The sequence below is a fragment of the Neomonachus schauinslandi genome, chromosome 10 (genome assembly GCF_002201575.2).
Source record: "Neomonachus schauinslandi chromosome 10, ASM220157v2, whole genome shotgun sequence".
NCBI classification, from domain to species: Eukaryota; Metazoa; Chordata; class Mammalia; order Carnivora; family Phocidae; genus Neomonachus; species Neomonachus schauinslandi.
Window position 1 is genome coordinate 73,364,333 of NC_058412.1, and position 18,092 is coordinate 73,382,424.

An 18,092-nucleotide genomic window follows, 5' to 3' on the forward strand; every position below is an offset into this window, starting at 1 on the left:
AATCTTAAAAAAAAAAAAGAGTACTAGGTTTAGATCCAGATCTGCAATTTAATAGCTGATGTGACTTTGGCTGGTCCTCTCATTTATAAAAACAGGATAATAGTAACATCTCATTGAGCTAATATGTGAGTTAAATACACATACATGTAAAAGCTTTAACTTAGTGCCTGACACAAAGTAGATGATCCATGACTAGAAGTCATTACCATTATTACAGTGTCCCTGGGGAGACAGAACCCATAGGGAAAGAACTTGAAAACACAGAAAATAACATGCAAGTGATAACATACCAATGAATACCATATGAATAGCTGTATGTTTTACAGCAATAAAATAACCTGCAAGCAAATCCAAAACATGTTTCATTACTCACAAACCCTATTGCATAAGTCTCAGGTGAGAGTCTAGATTACTCCAGGCTAAAGCCATGAATTTTTTGAAATTCAGCACTTAAGATCCAAAAGTAAACAACAGATTGGGCAAGGTCCTAGAGAGAAAAGGCAGTTTTTGTGGTGGGGCCTGGCTTATATTTAGTGATTATAAATTTCCTTTGACAGCTTTTAGTGGGAGTGACTGTCTTACAAAATTCCAGCGGAGAAATGTTTTCTGGACAGTCTTACTTGTCTTTGGAGTAGGTCACCACCTGCATTAATTTTAGAGGACTCCATCCCAGCTTTTATTTTTCCCAGATGTCTGATGTCTAAAACCTTATAGGTTATTTACTTTCATTTAATAATCTTTTTTCTTCCCCAGTTGAAAGGCAAATATCCCTGTTGGAGGAGTCAAGATCCAACACAAGGCTGCTTAATCCCTATTCTTGCCCTCACTTTATACTGTGGCTACTTTGATATACAAACGAATCCTGATTCTAAACTGTCTTACATGGATCTCTGCCTCTTGTGACTATATGTAGTCTCCAGCTTGTTTGTAAATTCCTCCAGGGCAGAAATTATGTCAAAAGATTTTGTAAAATATTGGTTTACCTTAACCTTTATTATCCCTTACCTTAAACCTGTATAGCATAATTCAACATCAAAAATAGGTGAATAGTAAAAGAGTAAATTATTATTGTTGATTATTATGACCTGGTTTCCCTTTCTATAATCCTGAACTGTAATGTGTTCTCTAGTATTTTCAGAACTAGAAATTACAGAGCAGACTGTGATTATAGCAGACAGTTCCAAACCTTCTGGAACCATTTCAAAAGGCAACATCAGACTACAAATTAAGAAGGAAAAAAAACCCAACACCAACCTCTGAACAATCTCAGAAACTGATCCTTACTCACCAAGAAGCTTAGATATAGCTGAACAGACTGTTCAAAAAAGAATCTTGTTCTCTTTCTGTCTCAAACGTTATCCAGTAAAATTTATGTTCACTTTGGGTGAATCTGTAGCAAAGCCCACTCATAAGACATTGCAATGTCTTGCTTGGTCTTTCAGTACTCACATGGAAATGAGTCATTAGCATGGAAAGCTGCTCTACAGAATCTTCTAAAACAAATGTTTTTTTCTTTAAATATTTAAAAAAATTTTTTTAAGTAAACTTTACGCCTAATGTGGGGTTCACACTTACAACCCCAAGATCAAGAGTCATGCTCTACTAACTGAGCCAGCAAGACGTCCCAAATCCATAGGGTTTTGATCTGCTAAATTTGAATCTATACTACCAACAGACTTATTTGCCTAATTTTTCAGTCTAATTTTTTTGTCTGTTTTTGTGAGTTTAGGGTTTGGTGTATTTGGCAAAAAACAAGTCATTTTTCATTTCTACTGAATACTGATTTTGAGAAAATATATTCAAGGAAAAGGTAAAGAATTGCTGGGGAGGCCTTTATAGCTTTTAACTTGGGTTAGTGAAAAAAAAAAAGTGGAGCTTAGGGAGTGCAAGTGGGGTTAAGATACTTTGGAGTCATTAAAATAAAAAGCAGGAGCTACTTTTGTGTTTTGTGGGAAGGGGACTGGAAATGCTGGATTAGGAGCAAGGCTCACCTAGGACACTTGGGTTGTTAGGACTCAAGTCACAGCACTTTCCAAAAATCTGAAAATGAAATGGGGCAGGGTTTTCTCATTCTTGCCCAAGATAAGGTATCTCGAGCTGCGATTACCTTGAGTAAATTAATTGAGTATTTACTCCTAATATGTAAGGGGGTACCTTATCAGGTATGGGGTAAGATGGAAGGGAGGGGGTGAAAACAAGTTCAAAGACATAAAGGGATTTGCCCAAATGTACTAGTAAGTTTTTAAGAGAACCAGGTTTCCAAATCGATGTACTTGGCAGTACAAGCTGCCTCAGAGACTGCAGTAAGACAACGATGACTCTAGGGTTAAACACTTCCATTGAGGTAGCATGCACCTCAGGGATGTGTGAGGGCTTCTCAGAAGAAGCAAGATTTGGGTATTTTCATAAACTAGAGCAAAAATCCTTATCTCGGGGCTTAGGAAATAATGAAACATGCTAAAAATACGCTTAAAACACCCTGAGGGAAGTTCATTAACGATAACCAAAATTGACTTTAGAAAGAATAAAACTTATTTTTTTCTCATTTTTCTACTGCCAATTACAAATAATGTAATGAAAATATTCTTGACTGAATTTAAAAGACGCTGGATGCGAAGAGAGTACAGTGTGTGAAGAAAAAGAAGAGAGAGGCGGGTCCGAGTTCGTAGCACCGCCGGCCCCACCTCCACCCGGATCCGGGGAGAGAAAGCTCGCCCCCCGGCCCCCGGAGTAGGGCCCCACCTCAGCGCTCCCACGGGATCCTCGCTCTAGCCCCGCCTCCGTCCGGCTCCGCTCCATCCCGCTCCGGTAGCCCAGCGCCTCTGCGGCGAGTGAGGGAGAAGCGAGGCGGGACTTCCGGCGTTTGAAAAACTTCCGGCGGGAACCGGAAGATGCCGTCATACACACAGAATCCCGGGCCTTCTGACTCGCCGGGCGGGAAGGTGAGCTGAGCGTCCGCCTTGGCGGTGTTCCTGAGGGCTCGCGTGAGCGCGGCGCCCTGGCTCCGGTATTTTTGGGGCCATTTAAAAAGTTCGGAGCGCTCATTTGGGAAATAATATCCCTTTTAAAAGTGAGAAGTTTCATTACATTTTACGGTCTGCGGTCTCTATCTTCCAACCTACACCCGGAAAACCCCTCCTAGCTGCCGCGTGTCACCTGGCGCGTCTTCTCAGTCAAATTGCAGCTCTTAGCGCGTAGGGGTAGACATGGGAAAACCCAGGCAAACCTAGATTATCTGTATACCTCAAGTTATCAGAGATGGGGGAGGAAGCACCCTTTTCAACTAGCACATCATGGCCTTGACTGCATCCACCGCATCCTCAGCCCTGTGTCTGGCATATAGGAGGCGCTCAGTAACTCTTGAGGAAAGGAATGAATGAATGGGAACTCTCTAGGCAACTTTCCTCGAACCTCCCACGCGCCAGAATGTTATTAATATGTTTGTGGAATGGGAAACAAGCCTAGTCTTGCTGTTTGGGGCTCTGGGTTCTAGCTACATAACTAGAACATAGGTTTTCCCTTTGAGTAAACCATTTCACTTCAGTGGATTTCAGGCTTCTGAGATTAAAAAAAAAGAGGCTCTTTCCAGGTGTATTACTTTATTATGGAGGGATCTTTGCTGACATTCCAAGCACTTCATTTTGTACTGGGAAACTTCTTTAGGTGCCTCTTAAAAAGGTGTCCCCTCTGCTCTTCTTAAGATTTCTAATTGTGGTTTTCCCAATTTTAATGTAATATTTGTGTCTGCAGGTTTTCTTCATCCCCCTCTTCCCTTGATTTTTACTTGCCCTAGTTTAGTGCCTCCCCCCTTAGTAATATCACAGCATCTGATTTTGAATATGCTCATGTGTCCACAGAGAAAAGACAACTTTGAAAATGAAAAATCTCAAGCCGCTAAGAATAGGAATGTTCTTCTGTACCATCACTCTTTAAAATAATAATAATAATAATAATAATAAGTGCCTTGTGTGCTATTGCCTAATAGTGATGGGGAAAAATGTATACTCTTCTATAGAGACCATGTTGTATATATTCTTACATTCATTTAATAAATAGTTATTAACAGCTATTAAGTGCTAAGCTCTGTGTTATGCAGAAGTGAGTAAGGCAAATGTGGTTTCTTCATGGTGTTTACTGTCATGAAGTAAACATGGGGGATGCAGACAATGAACAAGGATAATTATAGATTGTGCTTTATATAGTACTGTATGAAGGAAGTAAATAGGGTCCTATAATAATATTATATCTGGGAAACCCATTTTAGGCCTGAAATGCTGAGCTCTAAGAGATGAGAAGGAGCCAGCCTATTGATGAGCAGGGAGAATAGTGTTTCAGGCCGAGTGAACCTGGGAAGGCAAAGAATCATGATTGTTACAGTGACTGAAACAATTGTGACTGTGGCTGAAGAGCAGCAGCACATGGTAAATGTGGTTAGAAAGGTAGGCAGGGGTGGCATTTTAGAAGGCCATGGTAAAAAATATGATTTGATCTAAGTGGATAATGGAGTGGAAAGCCACTGAATGGTTTTTAAGCATTTTCTAAATGATCTTTTGGGTTGTTATGTGGAGAATGGGTAGTAGAGGCAAAAGGGGAAGCAGGGAAGCCAGTAGAGGCTATTATAATAGTCTAGATAAGAGATACTGGGGACTAAAGACTCACTGGAGATCATAGAAATTTAACCTATTTTTTTTTAAAGATTTTATTTATTTATTTAATAGAGAGAGAGAGAGAGAGAGACAGCATGAGAGGGAACACAAGCAGGGGGAGTGGGAGAGGGAGAAGCAGGCTTCCAGCCGAGCAGGGAGCCGAATGCGGGGCTCGATCCCAGGACCCTGGGATCATGACCTGAGCCGAAGGCAGTCGCTTAACCAACTGAGCCACCCATGCACCCCTAACATATATTTTGGTGGAAGAATTTATGTTATTTACTAATAGACTGGTTGTGGGAGGTGACAGAAAAAAAGATTTGCAAGGCTTTGGCTTAGCAAATGAAACTTTAGAGGATGATAGATGTATTCAGTATTTTGGTTGTGGAGATGTGTATACATATGCCAGAACTTACCAAGTTTGTACACTTTAAGCATGTACAATTTATTGTATATCAATTATAGCTCAATGAAGCTGTTAAAAATTTTCTAAGGTTCTGGCTCAGCCATCCGTTTAGGTGGATGATGGTGTCATTTACTGAGATGAGAAAGACTGGAGTAGGAGTGGGTTTTAAAACAGGAAATGGTTGTCAAGATTTCATTGTGGGTATGTTACATTTTAGGTAACTTTGAGGCATCTGCATAGTTTCATAGGCAGTATGGATAGTTTATTATGTAAATCTGTATCTTAGGCAAGATTGGAATGGAGATATTAGGATTGTTATTAAGTAGGTGATACAGATATTTAAAACTATGGAAATGGATGGAATTTTGTTAATCTAACAAATCCTATGATATAAAGAAAGGGGACATGGGAGGAGTGGAGATGGAGAAACTTCTCCCAAGAACATTGGTTTTTAAACTGGAATATGAATATTCTTGGGATATACATGGCATAGGCAGTTTTTAAGAAATAATTTCTAGGTCCTTAGTTTCTGTATATACTCTTTCTAAAGCCGATCAGTCTGAAATTGACCTATGTGCTCATGCATGTTCTCTTTTCCCACCTCCCTTTTCTTTTTTTTTTTTTTTTTTTTTAAAGATTTTATTTATTTATTTGAGACAGAGAGAATGAGAGAGACAGAGAGCACATGAGAGGGGGAAGGGTCAGAGGGAGAAGCAGGCTCCCTGCCGAGCAGGGAGCCCGATGCGGGACTCGATCCCGGGACTCCAGGATCACGACCTGAGCCGAAGGCAGTCGCTTAACCAACTGAGCCACCCAGGCTCCCTCCCTTTTCTTTTTTTAGAGAGAGTGCGCCCATGCACATGTATGAGGGGAGGGGAGAGGCAGCAGGAGAGGGAGAGAGAGAATCTTAAGCAAGCTCCACACCCAGCACGGAGCCTGCTACAGGGCTGGATCTCACAACCCTGAGATCATGACCTGAGCCAAAATCAGAGTCTGAAGCTGAACTGACTGAGCCACCTAGGCACCCCCCGCAACCTCCCTTTTCAAACTCATTATTTTTCTGCTTGTCAAAAGACAAGTTTACATCTTACTCATCTTTCAATGGTAACATTGCTTCCCGGGTGCCTAATTAAGGGTCATTTGGGAATACTTGTTTCAGGGAAGTTTTCTTTAATGGGTAATCAGAATTTTATGAGACTGCCAAGGGTTTGTCTACTCCTATTTTAAACCCATTTCTATTAAGGATGAAGTATGGAGTGAGAACTGGTGCGTGGTGGTCTGTAAGGGAATGTTCTGAATTCAGGTATATTGTAGAATAGGGTGGTGGGAGTAGATGATTTGGTTGGGTTGTTTGTTGGGAAACTTAGTATGTTCAGGTTTTTATTTTGGGGCTGTTCACATTGTCCAGAGAAGAGTCTTTCCATTCTCTCTGGAAGGTAAGGATCTGACTAGGAGCTTGGTGGGAGAAGAGGACTGGGGGGAGGGGTCCTCTATATATTTAGCATTCAGTCTGTATGGTTCCCATGCCCACAACTATACTTGCTGTCCTCTAGTCCAGAAACTCTTTTTATCCTCTTCAGTGAATAAACCTCCAGATGTTTTCCTGGGGCAATTGCTTAATAGCATGAAATAGAGTGGGGCCTCTAGAGATATTTCTTTGCCTCAGACAGCTTACACCAGCCTTTAGTCCCTTCATCCATAGTTCCAAGTTATTAGGTACTGCTTCTTGTGATTTTTTTTGAGGATAGTGCAAAGCAGATCAGTTTGCTTCTGAAATGCTCCCACTGCTGACTTGGAATTTTAATTTTTATGTAGTGAAATCTGTCTTTTTGGCTTTTGAAATTTTGAGTTATGCCTAGGAAAACTTTTATTCCCCCACCTCTACTCCAAATTATGAAAATGATCATCTTTATTTTCTGTAGTACTTTTATGGTTTTATTTTGTACATTTTATTTTTACTTATTTTTTAAAAGATTATTTATTTATTTATTTGACAAAGAAAGAGACAGCGAGAGAGGGACACAACCAGGGGGAGTGGGAGATGGAGAAGCAGGCTTCCCGCTGAGCAGGGAGCCTGATGCCGGGCTCGATCCCAGGACCCTGGGATCATGACCTGAGCCGAAGGCAGATGCTTAACGACTGAGCCACCCAGGTGCCCCTATTTTGTACATTTTAAGTCATTAGTCAGTGTGGAATACATTTTTGTTCAGGATGTGGTAGTAGGACTTAAATACTTGTTTTCCTCCAGAGGGATACCTTGTTGTCTTAATATCACTTATTGAATAATTCATTTCTGCCCTGGTTTAAAATGCTACCCCGTCATACACTAATTTTCTCTGTTTGCATTTTTGTTTTATTCTGGTAAAATACATGTGACACAGAAATCAAAAGTTACCCATTCCTTTTATGATCAATATCTAGAAGCACTTATTTGAGGAAGGATGACCTCCATAAACATAAAATGCCACAAAGGGGGGTGAAGGAAAAGATGGCAGATTATCTTGTCTACTCCCTGGAGACCCTTTTCTTTTTGTTCTCCTGCTTTACTCTGAGTGCTCTCTTGGCTAATAGTGCTACACTTCCTGGAGTTGAGCTATGGAACCGAGGGCACATGTTCTGTTTTTTGAGAACCTGTTTGGTATTTCTGTGAGGCATTCCTTTCTCTTCTAAGTGGAAGTTAGAACCAGAGGCATTGTAACATATGACTGGTTTAGAAACTTTTTTAAAGGGTTCCAAGCATGTCAGAGTCTCATGTAGTTTTTGTGGTTTGATATACACTCTTTGGGTAATAAAATATATGATCTAAAGTGAATTTGCTTACTTCCTATATTATAGGATGTCTCTGGTTATTTGTCTCAATTTCTTAAAGCACTAGGCCTTTGAATTTGGTAAATATTTTCTAGGGACATTAGTGATTGTTTTTTTCTTTTCTTTTTTTTTTTTTTTTTAAAGATTTTATTTATTTATTTGAGAGAGAGAATGAGACAGAGAGAGAGAGCATGAGATCTGGGAGGATGAGGGAGAAGCAGACTCCCTGCTGAGCAGGGAGCCCAATGCGGGACTCGATCCCGGGACTCCAGGATCATGACCTGAGCCGAAGGCAGTCGCACCAACTGAGCCACCCAGACGCCCCTGTTTTTTTTTATTTTCAAATAAGTGTTTTATTTAAATACTGTAAATTTTATTATAAGGGAATGGATTATCTTGTTTTAGGAATAACCTGGCTGCTTATTCAGTCCATCAACATCATTTATTTGACTGTCAACTTTATAGAAAGGCCTTTCTTTTATATTGTGAGAAAATATAGAAGTGGGGAAATACTTCTTACCGTTTAATAAAGGATTTTATAATTTGCTGACTGATGAGCCATCTAATAGCACTTGTGGTATATGCAAGCATATAACTCTAACGAAACTAAAAATTGTCACCCTGTTGGAGCTTATGTTTTTCCAAAGATGGTACATACTCATCAGGCTTTTAAACCATTCGAAGGCTGTTAGCTGCTCTTATAGTTGGCAGCTGCGTGGGAGGGGAAACCAGTGTTCAGGCTTTTGAATGCTCCTCATTTTTTTTCCTGTGGCATTTTTTAACAGCAGAGCTATTGGAGCGTTAGTTTTGAATGGCACATCACTTGGTAGACAACATAAGTGATCAGTCATTCAAGTGATTCACATCATGCTGATTTTATATTCTGTTTCTTCCAGATGTCATCATTGCCAAGAAGAGCAAAAGTAAAGGTCCAGACTGTGGTATCCAAAGATGAATTCTCTTCCTTGTCTGAATTGTAAGCATATTGGCTTCATATGGGGTTAGGAGAATGATGTATATTTTAAGGAGGAATGCATTTTGTCACTTACTAATGAAAGTCATTTGTGTCTTTTTCATTCATTCATGAGACAAATGTTTATCGAACTCATGCTGTGTCTCAGGCGCTGTTTCAGTGTTGGTGTTAAACTATTGAACAAGGAGAGAGAAAGTAACCAACTAAATATATAACATGATACTTACACTAGAATATGAGCTCCATGAGAGCAGGGAGTTTTTTATATCACTTCAAAGTAGGGTTTCCCAAACTCAGCACTACTGATCAGATAGTTCTTTGCTGTGGAGACTGTCCTTTGCATTGTAGGATGTTTAGCAGCATCCCTGGTCTCTACCAACTAGATGCCAGTGACATCTCCCCAGTTGTGACAATCAAAAATGTCTCCAGACATGGCCAGATATTCCCCATGGGGGCAAAATTGTCTCCGGTTGAGAACCTCTGCTTTAGAGCACTGTAGTGTTTGTGCCCTGAAGATATTTGTTAAATAAGTGACTGATGAATGTTAGGCAGTAATAAGTACTCTAAAGGAACATAAAACAGGGCAAGGGAGAGCGTGGTCAGTGGTTCTGGGCAGGGGACATCTTGGATATAGTATTCAGGAAAGTTCTTTTGGAGGATGTGGCAAGAGATTTAAATGAAATTTGGAAGTACTATAACTTGTAAAGATCCAAGTAGAGGGAGCAGAGCAGCAAATGTGAAGATCCTATGGCAGGAACAAGCTTTGTGTGTTCAGGGAACAGTAAGACCAGTGTGGCCAGACAAGAGTCACAAGGCAGAGAGTGATTGGAAATGAGATGGGAATGGGCAGGACCTAATAGGCCATGACAGAGCATTATGGTCTTATTTGAAGTGGTGTAACTGAACAACATGAGTTTGCTCCTTGGTGAGTCACAGATACACCAGGTGGAGTTGTCATGCAAAGTAAACTTTATTTGCAGCAAATAAAGAGATCATAGGGAATAGCTGGGGAGTAGCTTTCAAAGCCTCCAAAGAGAGTGAATGGGTACCTTTTGTTTAGGGTTAGGATGAAGATTTAGATAGGGAAGCCTTGTCATCTGTGTAGAGGCAGGCATCAGGTCGTGCGTGCACCTTAAGGAATCATGCCTATATATACATTGTATGTCATGTAAATGAGGCTGAGCCTCCTCTTTGGGCAGAGATTTTAGTATTATGATGAGGTAAAGGTAATTGCCAGTCATTCCAGGGGTTGCTCCAAGGTCCGTCTGCGCAGGCGTGAGTCAGGGCTTTAGCTCAAAGGGGCTGAGTGGTCTGGGCCAGTTTCCATCACCTGAAGGGTGGTTTCGGGTTTCATTTGCCTGAGTTAAGAGGTAAGCTGGAAAGAAGAGCTTAAGGAAAAATGTAAACAAAGCAGGTGGGCAATAAAGGTCAGGTCTTGGGGTCTAGCCGGTGACAGGGGGTTGGAAAGCCATTGGAAGACTTGGGGCAGGGATGTGACATGCTCTGGTTTACATTTGTAAAAGATCATTCTGATTTCTTGGTGGAAAACAGACCGTAGGGGAGCAAGAATGGAAGCAAGGGGTCAGTTAAGGAGATTACTGTAGAAGCCTAGGGTCCTGGAAGTGAAGGTGGTGAGAAGTAGTCTAATTTGGGATATATTTTGAAGATAAACTAGACCAGATATGGGGATGGATTAGATTTGGGGTGTGAAGGAAAGACAGGAATTTGGGGAAGACTGGAAGAGGATCAGGTATGAGGGTGGTAAAATCAAGGGTTCTGTTTTGGACTTGGTAAGTTTGAGATGACTGTGAGGCATCCAGTGAAGGTATATATACAAGTCTTGAGCTCAGGTCAAGTGGGAAAGGAAGACAGAAAATTGAGATTCCTCTCTATTCTGCTATCGAATAAGATAGGTCATCTAGTAAGATTGCTCTAGAGGAGTGCTGAGGACTGAGTCTTAGAGTATCCCAACATTGAAAGGCTGGGGAGAGGAAGAGCGGTAAGCAAAGGGACAAGGAGAAGCTGGAGAAGCTGCCAGGGAAGTAGGAGGGAAACCAGGGGCATGAAGACCTTGGAAAGACCTAGAAGGTGTGAAGGATGTGTTGTAAGAAGTGACAGCCGGATGCCAGTAATAGGTCAGGTACGGTTAGTGGGAGATGACTTAAAACTGCCTCACATATCATAAAATAATACTTGTTCTTATGTTTTTCTTTCTGATACCTGAAAGTCCTTTTGTATCTGTCATGTGACTTTTGCAATGTTCCCCTATGAACTGGGGTCCGCGTTCCTGCTGGAATGAAGTTGTTCTGCTAGTTTGGAGATAGTATGAGCAGAACCCTGGTTTCCTGTTTCCTTAGTTTTCTCATTCTCCCTCCTTTCAATGCCACTGCTATGTGTTAGGTGAGTTTAAATGATTTTGTTTGTTTTTGCCTACTCTTAGGCTTTAGTTTGCATCTGCTTCTGAAGAGAACTCACTGGGGGGTGGGGGGGACTATCAGTGGCTTGACCTAGGAGAGCGTAATTTAGAAGAAGTTATTTAATCAGGTTTTTGCCTCCAGGCAGAACTTAAAACCATTCAAAAAGCCAGATATCCCTATTCACTAGCCTTAGTGAAGGAAGTGGTTGTCCTTCCCACCAATACTGACCTTTTACATTGGGGGTAGACGTAGATTTAAGTGGGTTGGCAGGAGCATGATGTTACTTTACCAGAGTTCACATGGCTATTTTTCTTCTGCTGTTGCTGTGAGTTTGATTCATGGATTGTTAGAAAGTGCTGTATCTGCACCTGATCCAGTCTAGGAAACAAATCCATTCTGTGAAAGGGAAAAACAAAACAAAATGAAATGGTTAATTGAAGCATTTGGAAGGGTCTTGGTGCCAGCTTTTTATGTAATTTAGGGTGTTTCCTAGCACCATTTCCCATTCCTTACATTGGTCTGAATAAGTAAATTTGATCATCACTTAGGAAATTGTTTGAGCACTTTTCTCTGTTATAATGGTAAACCTTACAATGACTATGGTGTGACACCACTCAGTAAATTGCTTAAGGTAATAAATGGTTTCCTGTTTTGAATGTGTGTGTGTGTGTGTGTGTGTGAGGGGAATGGAGGGATGCCTAGCCTCTAAATATCACATCCCATTCCCCTCTCACTCACCAGAGGGGAATGGAGAGACCTGTGATTCATAGCATACCAGGGGCTATTTTTACATTGGTCCTCGATCAACTCTTGTTTTCGTACTTAGCTATATCTGTTCATAGCCTGTGCTCGTATCACTCCATTTTATATTAAACACCTCCTACCTTATTTTTCTTTCAAGAAGCATGTTTTTTTGCCTTTAGCATTTAGCTTCATTTTTCCTAGATATTTTTCTGTCAATTTACTTTTAGATCATCTGCCTCTGAAGAAGATGACAAGGAAGATAGTGCCTGGGAGCCCCAAAAGAAAGCCCCCAGAAGTCGTAAGCAGCCTGTTCCCAAAGAATCCAGACCAAAGAGGGTGCCGCGAGTGAAGAAGACCACCCTACAGATCAGTGATGGCTCGGAAGGCGTGGCTGTTAAGGAGGAGCTGGTACGTGCTTGAGTTGGGTGGAGGGAACTCTGTAGTGCTTTCCTAATTGGTGACGCTACTTTCTCCTTACAGAGAGCGAACAGTGTAGGTAGTTGACAAAAGTACAGGGCAGTGGCATTCTCTACCGCAGGCCATAGTAGTATTTATCATTAGACCCACTGTGTTGGAGGGGAAAGAATATTTATCAACTGACATATTGATGTATTTTGCTATAAGCAAACGATGTATTTATACTAATCTGGATTAAAACAACAGCAGCAATAAATTACAGGCTTTGTTGCATTACAAAAAGCGTTGTGCATTTCCAAAATCATTCTCTATGGTATTCCGCTAAGAAACTGCTTCCATGGTACATTTGAAATAATACTCTTTCAATATGCAGTAGAAACCTGACTTTTCAGGGACACATTTATTGTGTATAGTAGAGGACATTATATTGTACCTACTTTGCTCTTAGGGCTTTTATCTAAATCAGTCTTTCTCCTCTTATCCAGTACCTCTGTTTCTTCATCTTTACATACAAGCTTTTCATTGAACACACTTGAATGGATGAGTAGGCTTTACCTATAGCTGAGAAAGTATTGACTTCTATCATCTTGTTGGCAAAATTTGGAGGTTTTTCATTAAGCGTGGCATGGCTGCACCTAAAAGTAGCTTGATTGCCTAACCGACGAAATAGCTCTTAGTTCAGTGGTTCTTGGCATTAGGGTCATAAACCCTTTGAGAATCTGATAAAAGTTATGAACCCTCTCTTCTGTAGAATGTGCACGTGCCTAGCCTCTAAATATTAAAATATAGCTCAAGAAAGTACAGCTTAAGAACCCTTGTGGTGATTTCTTGATCCTTCCAGTGATGCTCAGTTATATGTGTATAAAAAAGAATTCGAATAGAAAGTCTTTCACTTAAGAAACATTCTGGGGGGTTTTTAAAATTTCTTTCAGAATTGCTAAAATTCACCCGTTTTATACCTCAGCGAGAGCACATGGAGCATGTTAGAAGACTTCATTTCATTAGGTTTGGCGTTCTGCTCTGCCGTAGCCACCACTGAACAAAGTAATTGAAAACCTTATTTTGGGTAGAATTAGAATTGGTAGCCTCCTTATAACTTTATTTTTAGCAAACATCATAGACAAAATTAATCGTTATTTAGCCTCTTCCTCTCTATGTTGCTGGCATTTACCAACCCGGTGGCCACTCCATTCATTGAAGACTTTAGCTCAGCTCCACTTCTCATCCCCTGTCCGCCACCTTCTGCTGTTGTTCTTGGGGATTTCCCCTCCACTGGGATGAACTCCCTGGGGCCCTGTGTTCTTGGTTCTTTGACCTCCTCATCTCCAGGGACTGTGTCTTCTTCTCTGCCTTCACCACCCCTCTCAGGAACTCAGCCTGAATCTTGCCATCATCAGAAACTGTGCTACTGACATTCCTTTTCAAGCATCCCGCATTCGGAGGACCATCTTACCATTTCCTGTTCTCCCAGTTCACTGTCCAGGTGCCCTCACAGCCACACTTTTCCAGCTTCGTCACATCTTCTCCTTGGTAGCTCTCAACCCGGGCGTCTTGAAAAAGTGCCAGTGCTGAAGCCCCTGTCCTAGACCAGTTAAATATGGAAAGGATTCTGGGGGTAGGGGTGGGCCCAAGCCTCAGTGGTATTTCTTTCCTAAAGCTCTCCTGTGACTTCTGTGGACAGGGGCCGAGGGCTACGACCTAATCCATGGACTCTAGCGCTTCACCAGATCTGCTTCACGCATCACTATCAGTCAGCCCTTTTCTTTTCCTACTTTACCTAGTCCAGGCCACAGAATCTCTCGTTTCAGCCACTTTTTATTAGCCTCCCCAGTTCTGCCCTTGTTTCCTTCCGTGACACAGGGCCGATCAGAGCTGACACTGGGTGAGCCATCGCCTGTGCTCTGCCAGCACCAAGCAGCTGACTCTTGTGGAGAACAACCTTGACTGAATTTGTTTCCCTTTAGATTCATAATCTCAGACCTCAAAATTACACTAAGAATACCTGGTAGACTGCTTCCTTTTCTCTGGCAGATGTGTTTTTCCAGTTTTTTTTCTCGTTTCTTAAACTTCCTAAATTCCTTTCTCTCCCTCTCAGCTGATGACATTGCCTTTTACGTATTTGCGAACACAGGAAGCTCCTCATTATCTCACAACCAGGCTAGCTATGTTTGCGTTCCTCTTCTGTCCTGTTACGATGGAGGAAATGTCATCCTTCCTGTCCGGGATTAGTCCCACCACTGGGGCTGTCGTTGCCGTCCCCTCTTGCTCAGGGTTTGTGTGTCTTCAGTCATCCCCTTTCTTTTCTCTCATCAACTTTTATTCCAGTGGCTCAATTGCTACAGAGTATAAAAACGCTCTTTTAAATCTAATTTTTAAGAAGCCTCCCTTCAGCTCCTTATCCGTCTCCAGTTATCTGTCAAGCTCACCCAGTACAACACAAGCCAAGGCCAAAGCCTGCTGACTGATTTGACTAGAAAAGACACATTGAGCTACTTTTTTGTTTTAGATAGTTGACTGCTTTCAGAGACAGCAAAAAGAATAGTCACATTCTTTTTGGAGTCTTGGGTTTAGTCATAGGCTACATAATAACCATGTGGAGTGTTAAGGCTGGTTAAAAAAACAATGAAGGCAGAAGAAAATGAACTTTGATTATTCAGTCTGCCAAAGATTCAGGTTGAACATAAGGAAGAAAAGTGTTCTCATGGGGCTTACTAAACTTGAGTATATCACTGAGACAGGCTGTAGAATCTTAGAAGCTTCATAAAATGGAGAGATATTTCCCTATGTTTTCAATAGTTTAGATCTACCTCTTTCAAACTTTTGGCCTTTGAACTCTTTTACACTCTTAAAACTTATTGAGGACCCCAAGGAACTTTTGGATATGTGGGTTATTGATATTGATATTTACCATATAAAAATTAAACATGAGACATTAAAATATTGATTAGTTTTTTAAAAAACCTAATACATGTTAATGCAGCTAATTTTTATTTTAATGAAAAATAAATATATATTTTCCCAACCAACAACAAAAAATTAGTGAGAAGAATGACATTATTTACATTTTTACAGATGTCTTTAATGCCTGACCTACTAGAATATAACTGAAATGTATAAAGAAAACCCACCTCCACACAGATATGTATTTGGAAAAGGGAGACGTGTTTTAAAAGCTTTTTCAGATGGATATTCTTATTTGATGTGGTACCAAAACTCAGTAAATGGTAGTTTCTTAAAAGTTTGTTTCATTGTGGAATCTGAAACCATATTAATGAACTTCTTATACTCTACTACATTAAAATCCACTGGTTCGTGTTATTTGAATGGGTCTTCTACCCATGCATGATTTTATGACATATATTGGTCATTTGAAAAATATCGGTTCACTGATTTATGCAGATCTTCCAAATGTTAGCATCTTTCATTATCTGATGTCAAAAAAACACATTTGTTAATATAACCTCCAGTCTCATCACAGTGTTGGGAAGCTGTCAAGTTCACAGTGGATACAATTTTCCAAAAATTCTAATTTTCACTTTTAAAGCCTGGAATTTACTACTGGTGGCAAATGTCAGGTGTTTCCTTAACGTGACGGTCTCAGTTCATTTTTGAAAAAATGTCCACCAGATACCCAAGTCTGAATAACCATAGTTTGTCAGTCATTATTTCAAGTAAAAATGGTGCTTTATGGAAAAAGAAGCTGGTTCAGTTCACAACTGAAACGGGTGCATGAGAGCTTTTGTTTGAGACGACCACTGCACATCCGTATGCACTGGCATGCAGCAGAAGTGTTTTATGTGTACTCACTATTTCAGCATAGAGTATTAAAAAGGTGTGTTTTCAAGGACTGAGACCTTAAAAATTAATACTTTATTTATTTATTTATTTATAAATAAAGGCTCCATGCTCAGTGTGGGGCTTGAACACACAGCCCTGAGTTCAAGAGTCACATGCTCTACCAACTGAGCCAGTCAGGCACCCCTAAAAATGAATACTTTTTTTTTTTTAAGATTTTATTTATTTATTTGAGAGAGAGAGAGAATGAGAGACAGAGAGCACGAGAGGGAAGAGGGCAGAGGGGGAAGCAGACCCCCCGCTGATCAGGGAGCCCGATGTGGGACTCGATCCCGGGACTCCAGGATCATGACCTGAGCCGAAGGCAGTCGCTTAACCAACTGAGCCACCCAGGCACCCCAAAAATGAATACTTTTTAAGTGCATTATTGAATGAAACTTACATCGTTTTGCTGCAAGTGTGGCAGTGAAGGGAACAGTGATTGCTACTACTGCTTGGTGCCATTGCCTTGGGGTTTGCTACCATTGCTCTTGTACTATCAGTGAAATGTCAACAGAAAAAGGCAAATCATGTCTTAGCATTATTATGAATAGAGTGTGACCTCGCAGATCCCCTGAAAGGGTCTGTGGACAACACTGAGAAACACTAGGCAAATCTTGCCTGAAGACTCCACAGAGGATGCCTTTAAGTGTCTTTATGATTGCTGACTTTTCTTTTTTTCCTCTTGGTCATTTTACTTTTTCTTCATTTCTTTGTCTACTTCCTTTTCCCTCTACTAGGAAGTGGTCTAGTATGGTAGTGGCCGTAATGATGGTGGGATCTGCAGATGTTTTAGTGCTTATCAGCAGCCAGGCAACATGTTCAACATTTCGGTTGTGTGAGCTTACGTAATCCTCACAACAACCCCTCAAGGCAGGTGCTATTACTATCCTAACTTTATAGATGAGAAAGCCAAGGCAAGAAACGTGAAGTGATTTGCTCATGGATAATAGATAGTAGGTGATGGAACTGGGTTTCTAAGTTAGCAACATGATTTTGTCAGCATTTCAGGAACCAATATATCTCTCATGGGTGGTTTTACCTCAGCCGTGCTCATAAGAGGGATGTGTAAAACCAGAGTGCTGATTTAATAATTAATGATTTGATAATTATATCAAATCACAAGGACATGAAATTTTTTCTGACTGGTGTTGTCTCTCCTCAGAGGCTGAAGTAAGTAGGCACTTAAATAAGAATCGGAAATTTACTCGATGAGCATGGATCCAGATTGGGAGAATTAGATAAATCCATTCTATTGGATTTAATGAATGCCTGCTGTGGTCTAGGCATTATGTTTGTCACAATGTTTGACATCAAATGTTTTAAATGCACGAATCTAAGGTAGTCTGATGTATCCATCTCATAGGAGGGCTGTCTTACCATTGGGACCAAAATACTCAGAGTCTGTTTGCTAAGCTTTCCTCTTCCTTGTACATTGCTTAGAAGAATGCTGATCATCTTTGCATTTTACAGTTCCTCTTTTTCTGCTGCTCTATGGCTGACAGCCCTCTGTATGGTTGACACCTTTCTTTTACTATATCGAGTTATTTGACCGGGTTATTATCAACTCTTATGGACATAGGAGTCATTCTATTTTTATATCTCTGTTCTTATCCATTATGTTTCAGCTAAAAATGTAATACTCAGAGGGCTATCTAAGGTACATCATTTCCAGGTTAGGTGTTGGTGGGTGGGTATTAGGATGGGGACACTCTTTATAGTAGTTCCCAGTATTTTCAGTAGTCAGTAAGTCTGGAAAAATACCTGATAGGAGAGAAAATTGAATTTTGACTGAAGAATAGTTTGGGAGTTCTTCTTTTATTTGAGTTTGTGCCATCTGCATCTGC

General features: G+C 40.7%; 1 protein-coding gene across 2 annotated transcripts in view; it reads left to right on the forward strand.

The window, feature by feature from the left end:
• The first annotated feature begins 2,847 nt into the window (after positions 1-2,847).
• SRBD1 (S1 RNA binding domain 1) overlaps positions 2,848-18,092 on the forward strand; it is a 196,640-nt gene continuing 181,395 nt past the window's right edge. The window contains exons 1-3 of one of the 2 annotated variants that reach the window (XM_021701193.1): positions 2,848-2,942; positions 8,757-8,836; positions 12,222-12,402. In XM_021701193.1, the coding sequence (XP_021556868.1) occupies positions 2,892-2,942; positions 8,757-8,836; positions 12,222-12,402 (312 nt within the window). In that variant the 5' untranslated portion in view covers positions 2,848-2,891. Of the gene's footprint in view, positions 2,943-8,756; positions 8,837-12,221; positions 12,403-18,092 lie in introns of those variants that run through there. The other variant, XM_021701195.2, reaches the window with a different exon arrangement.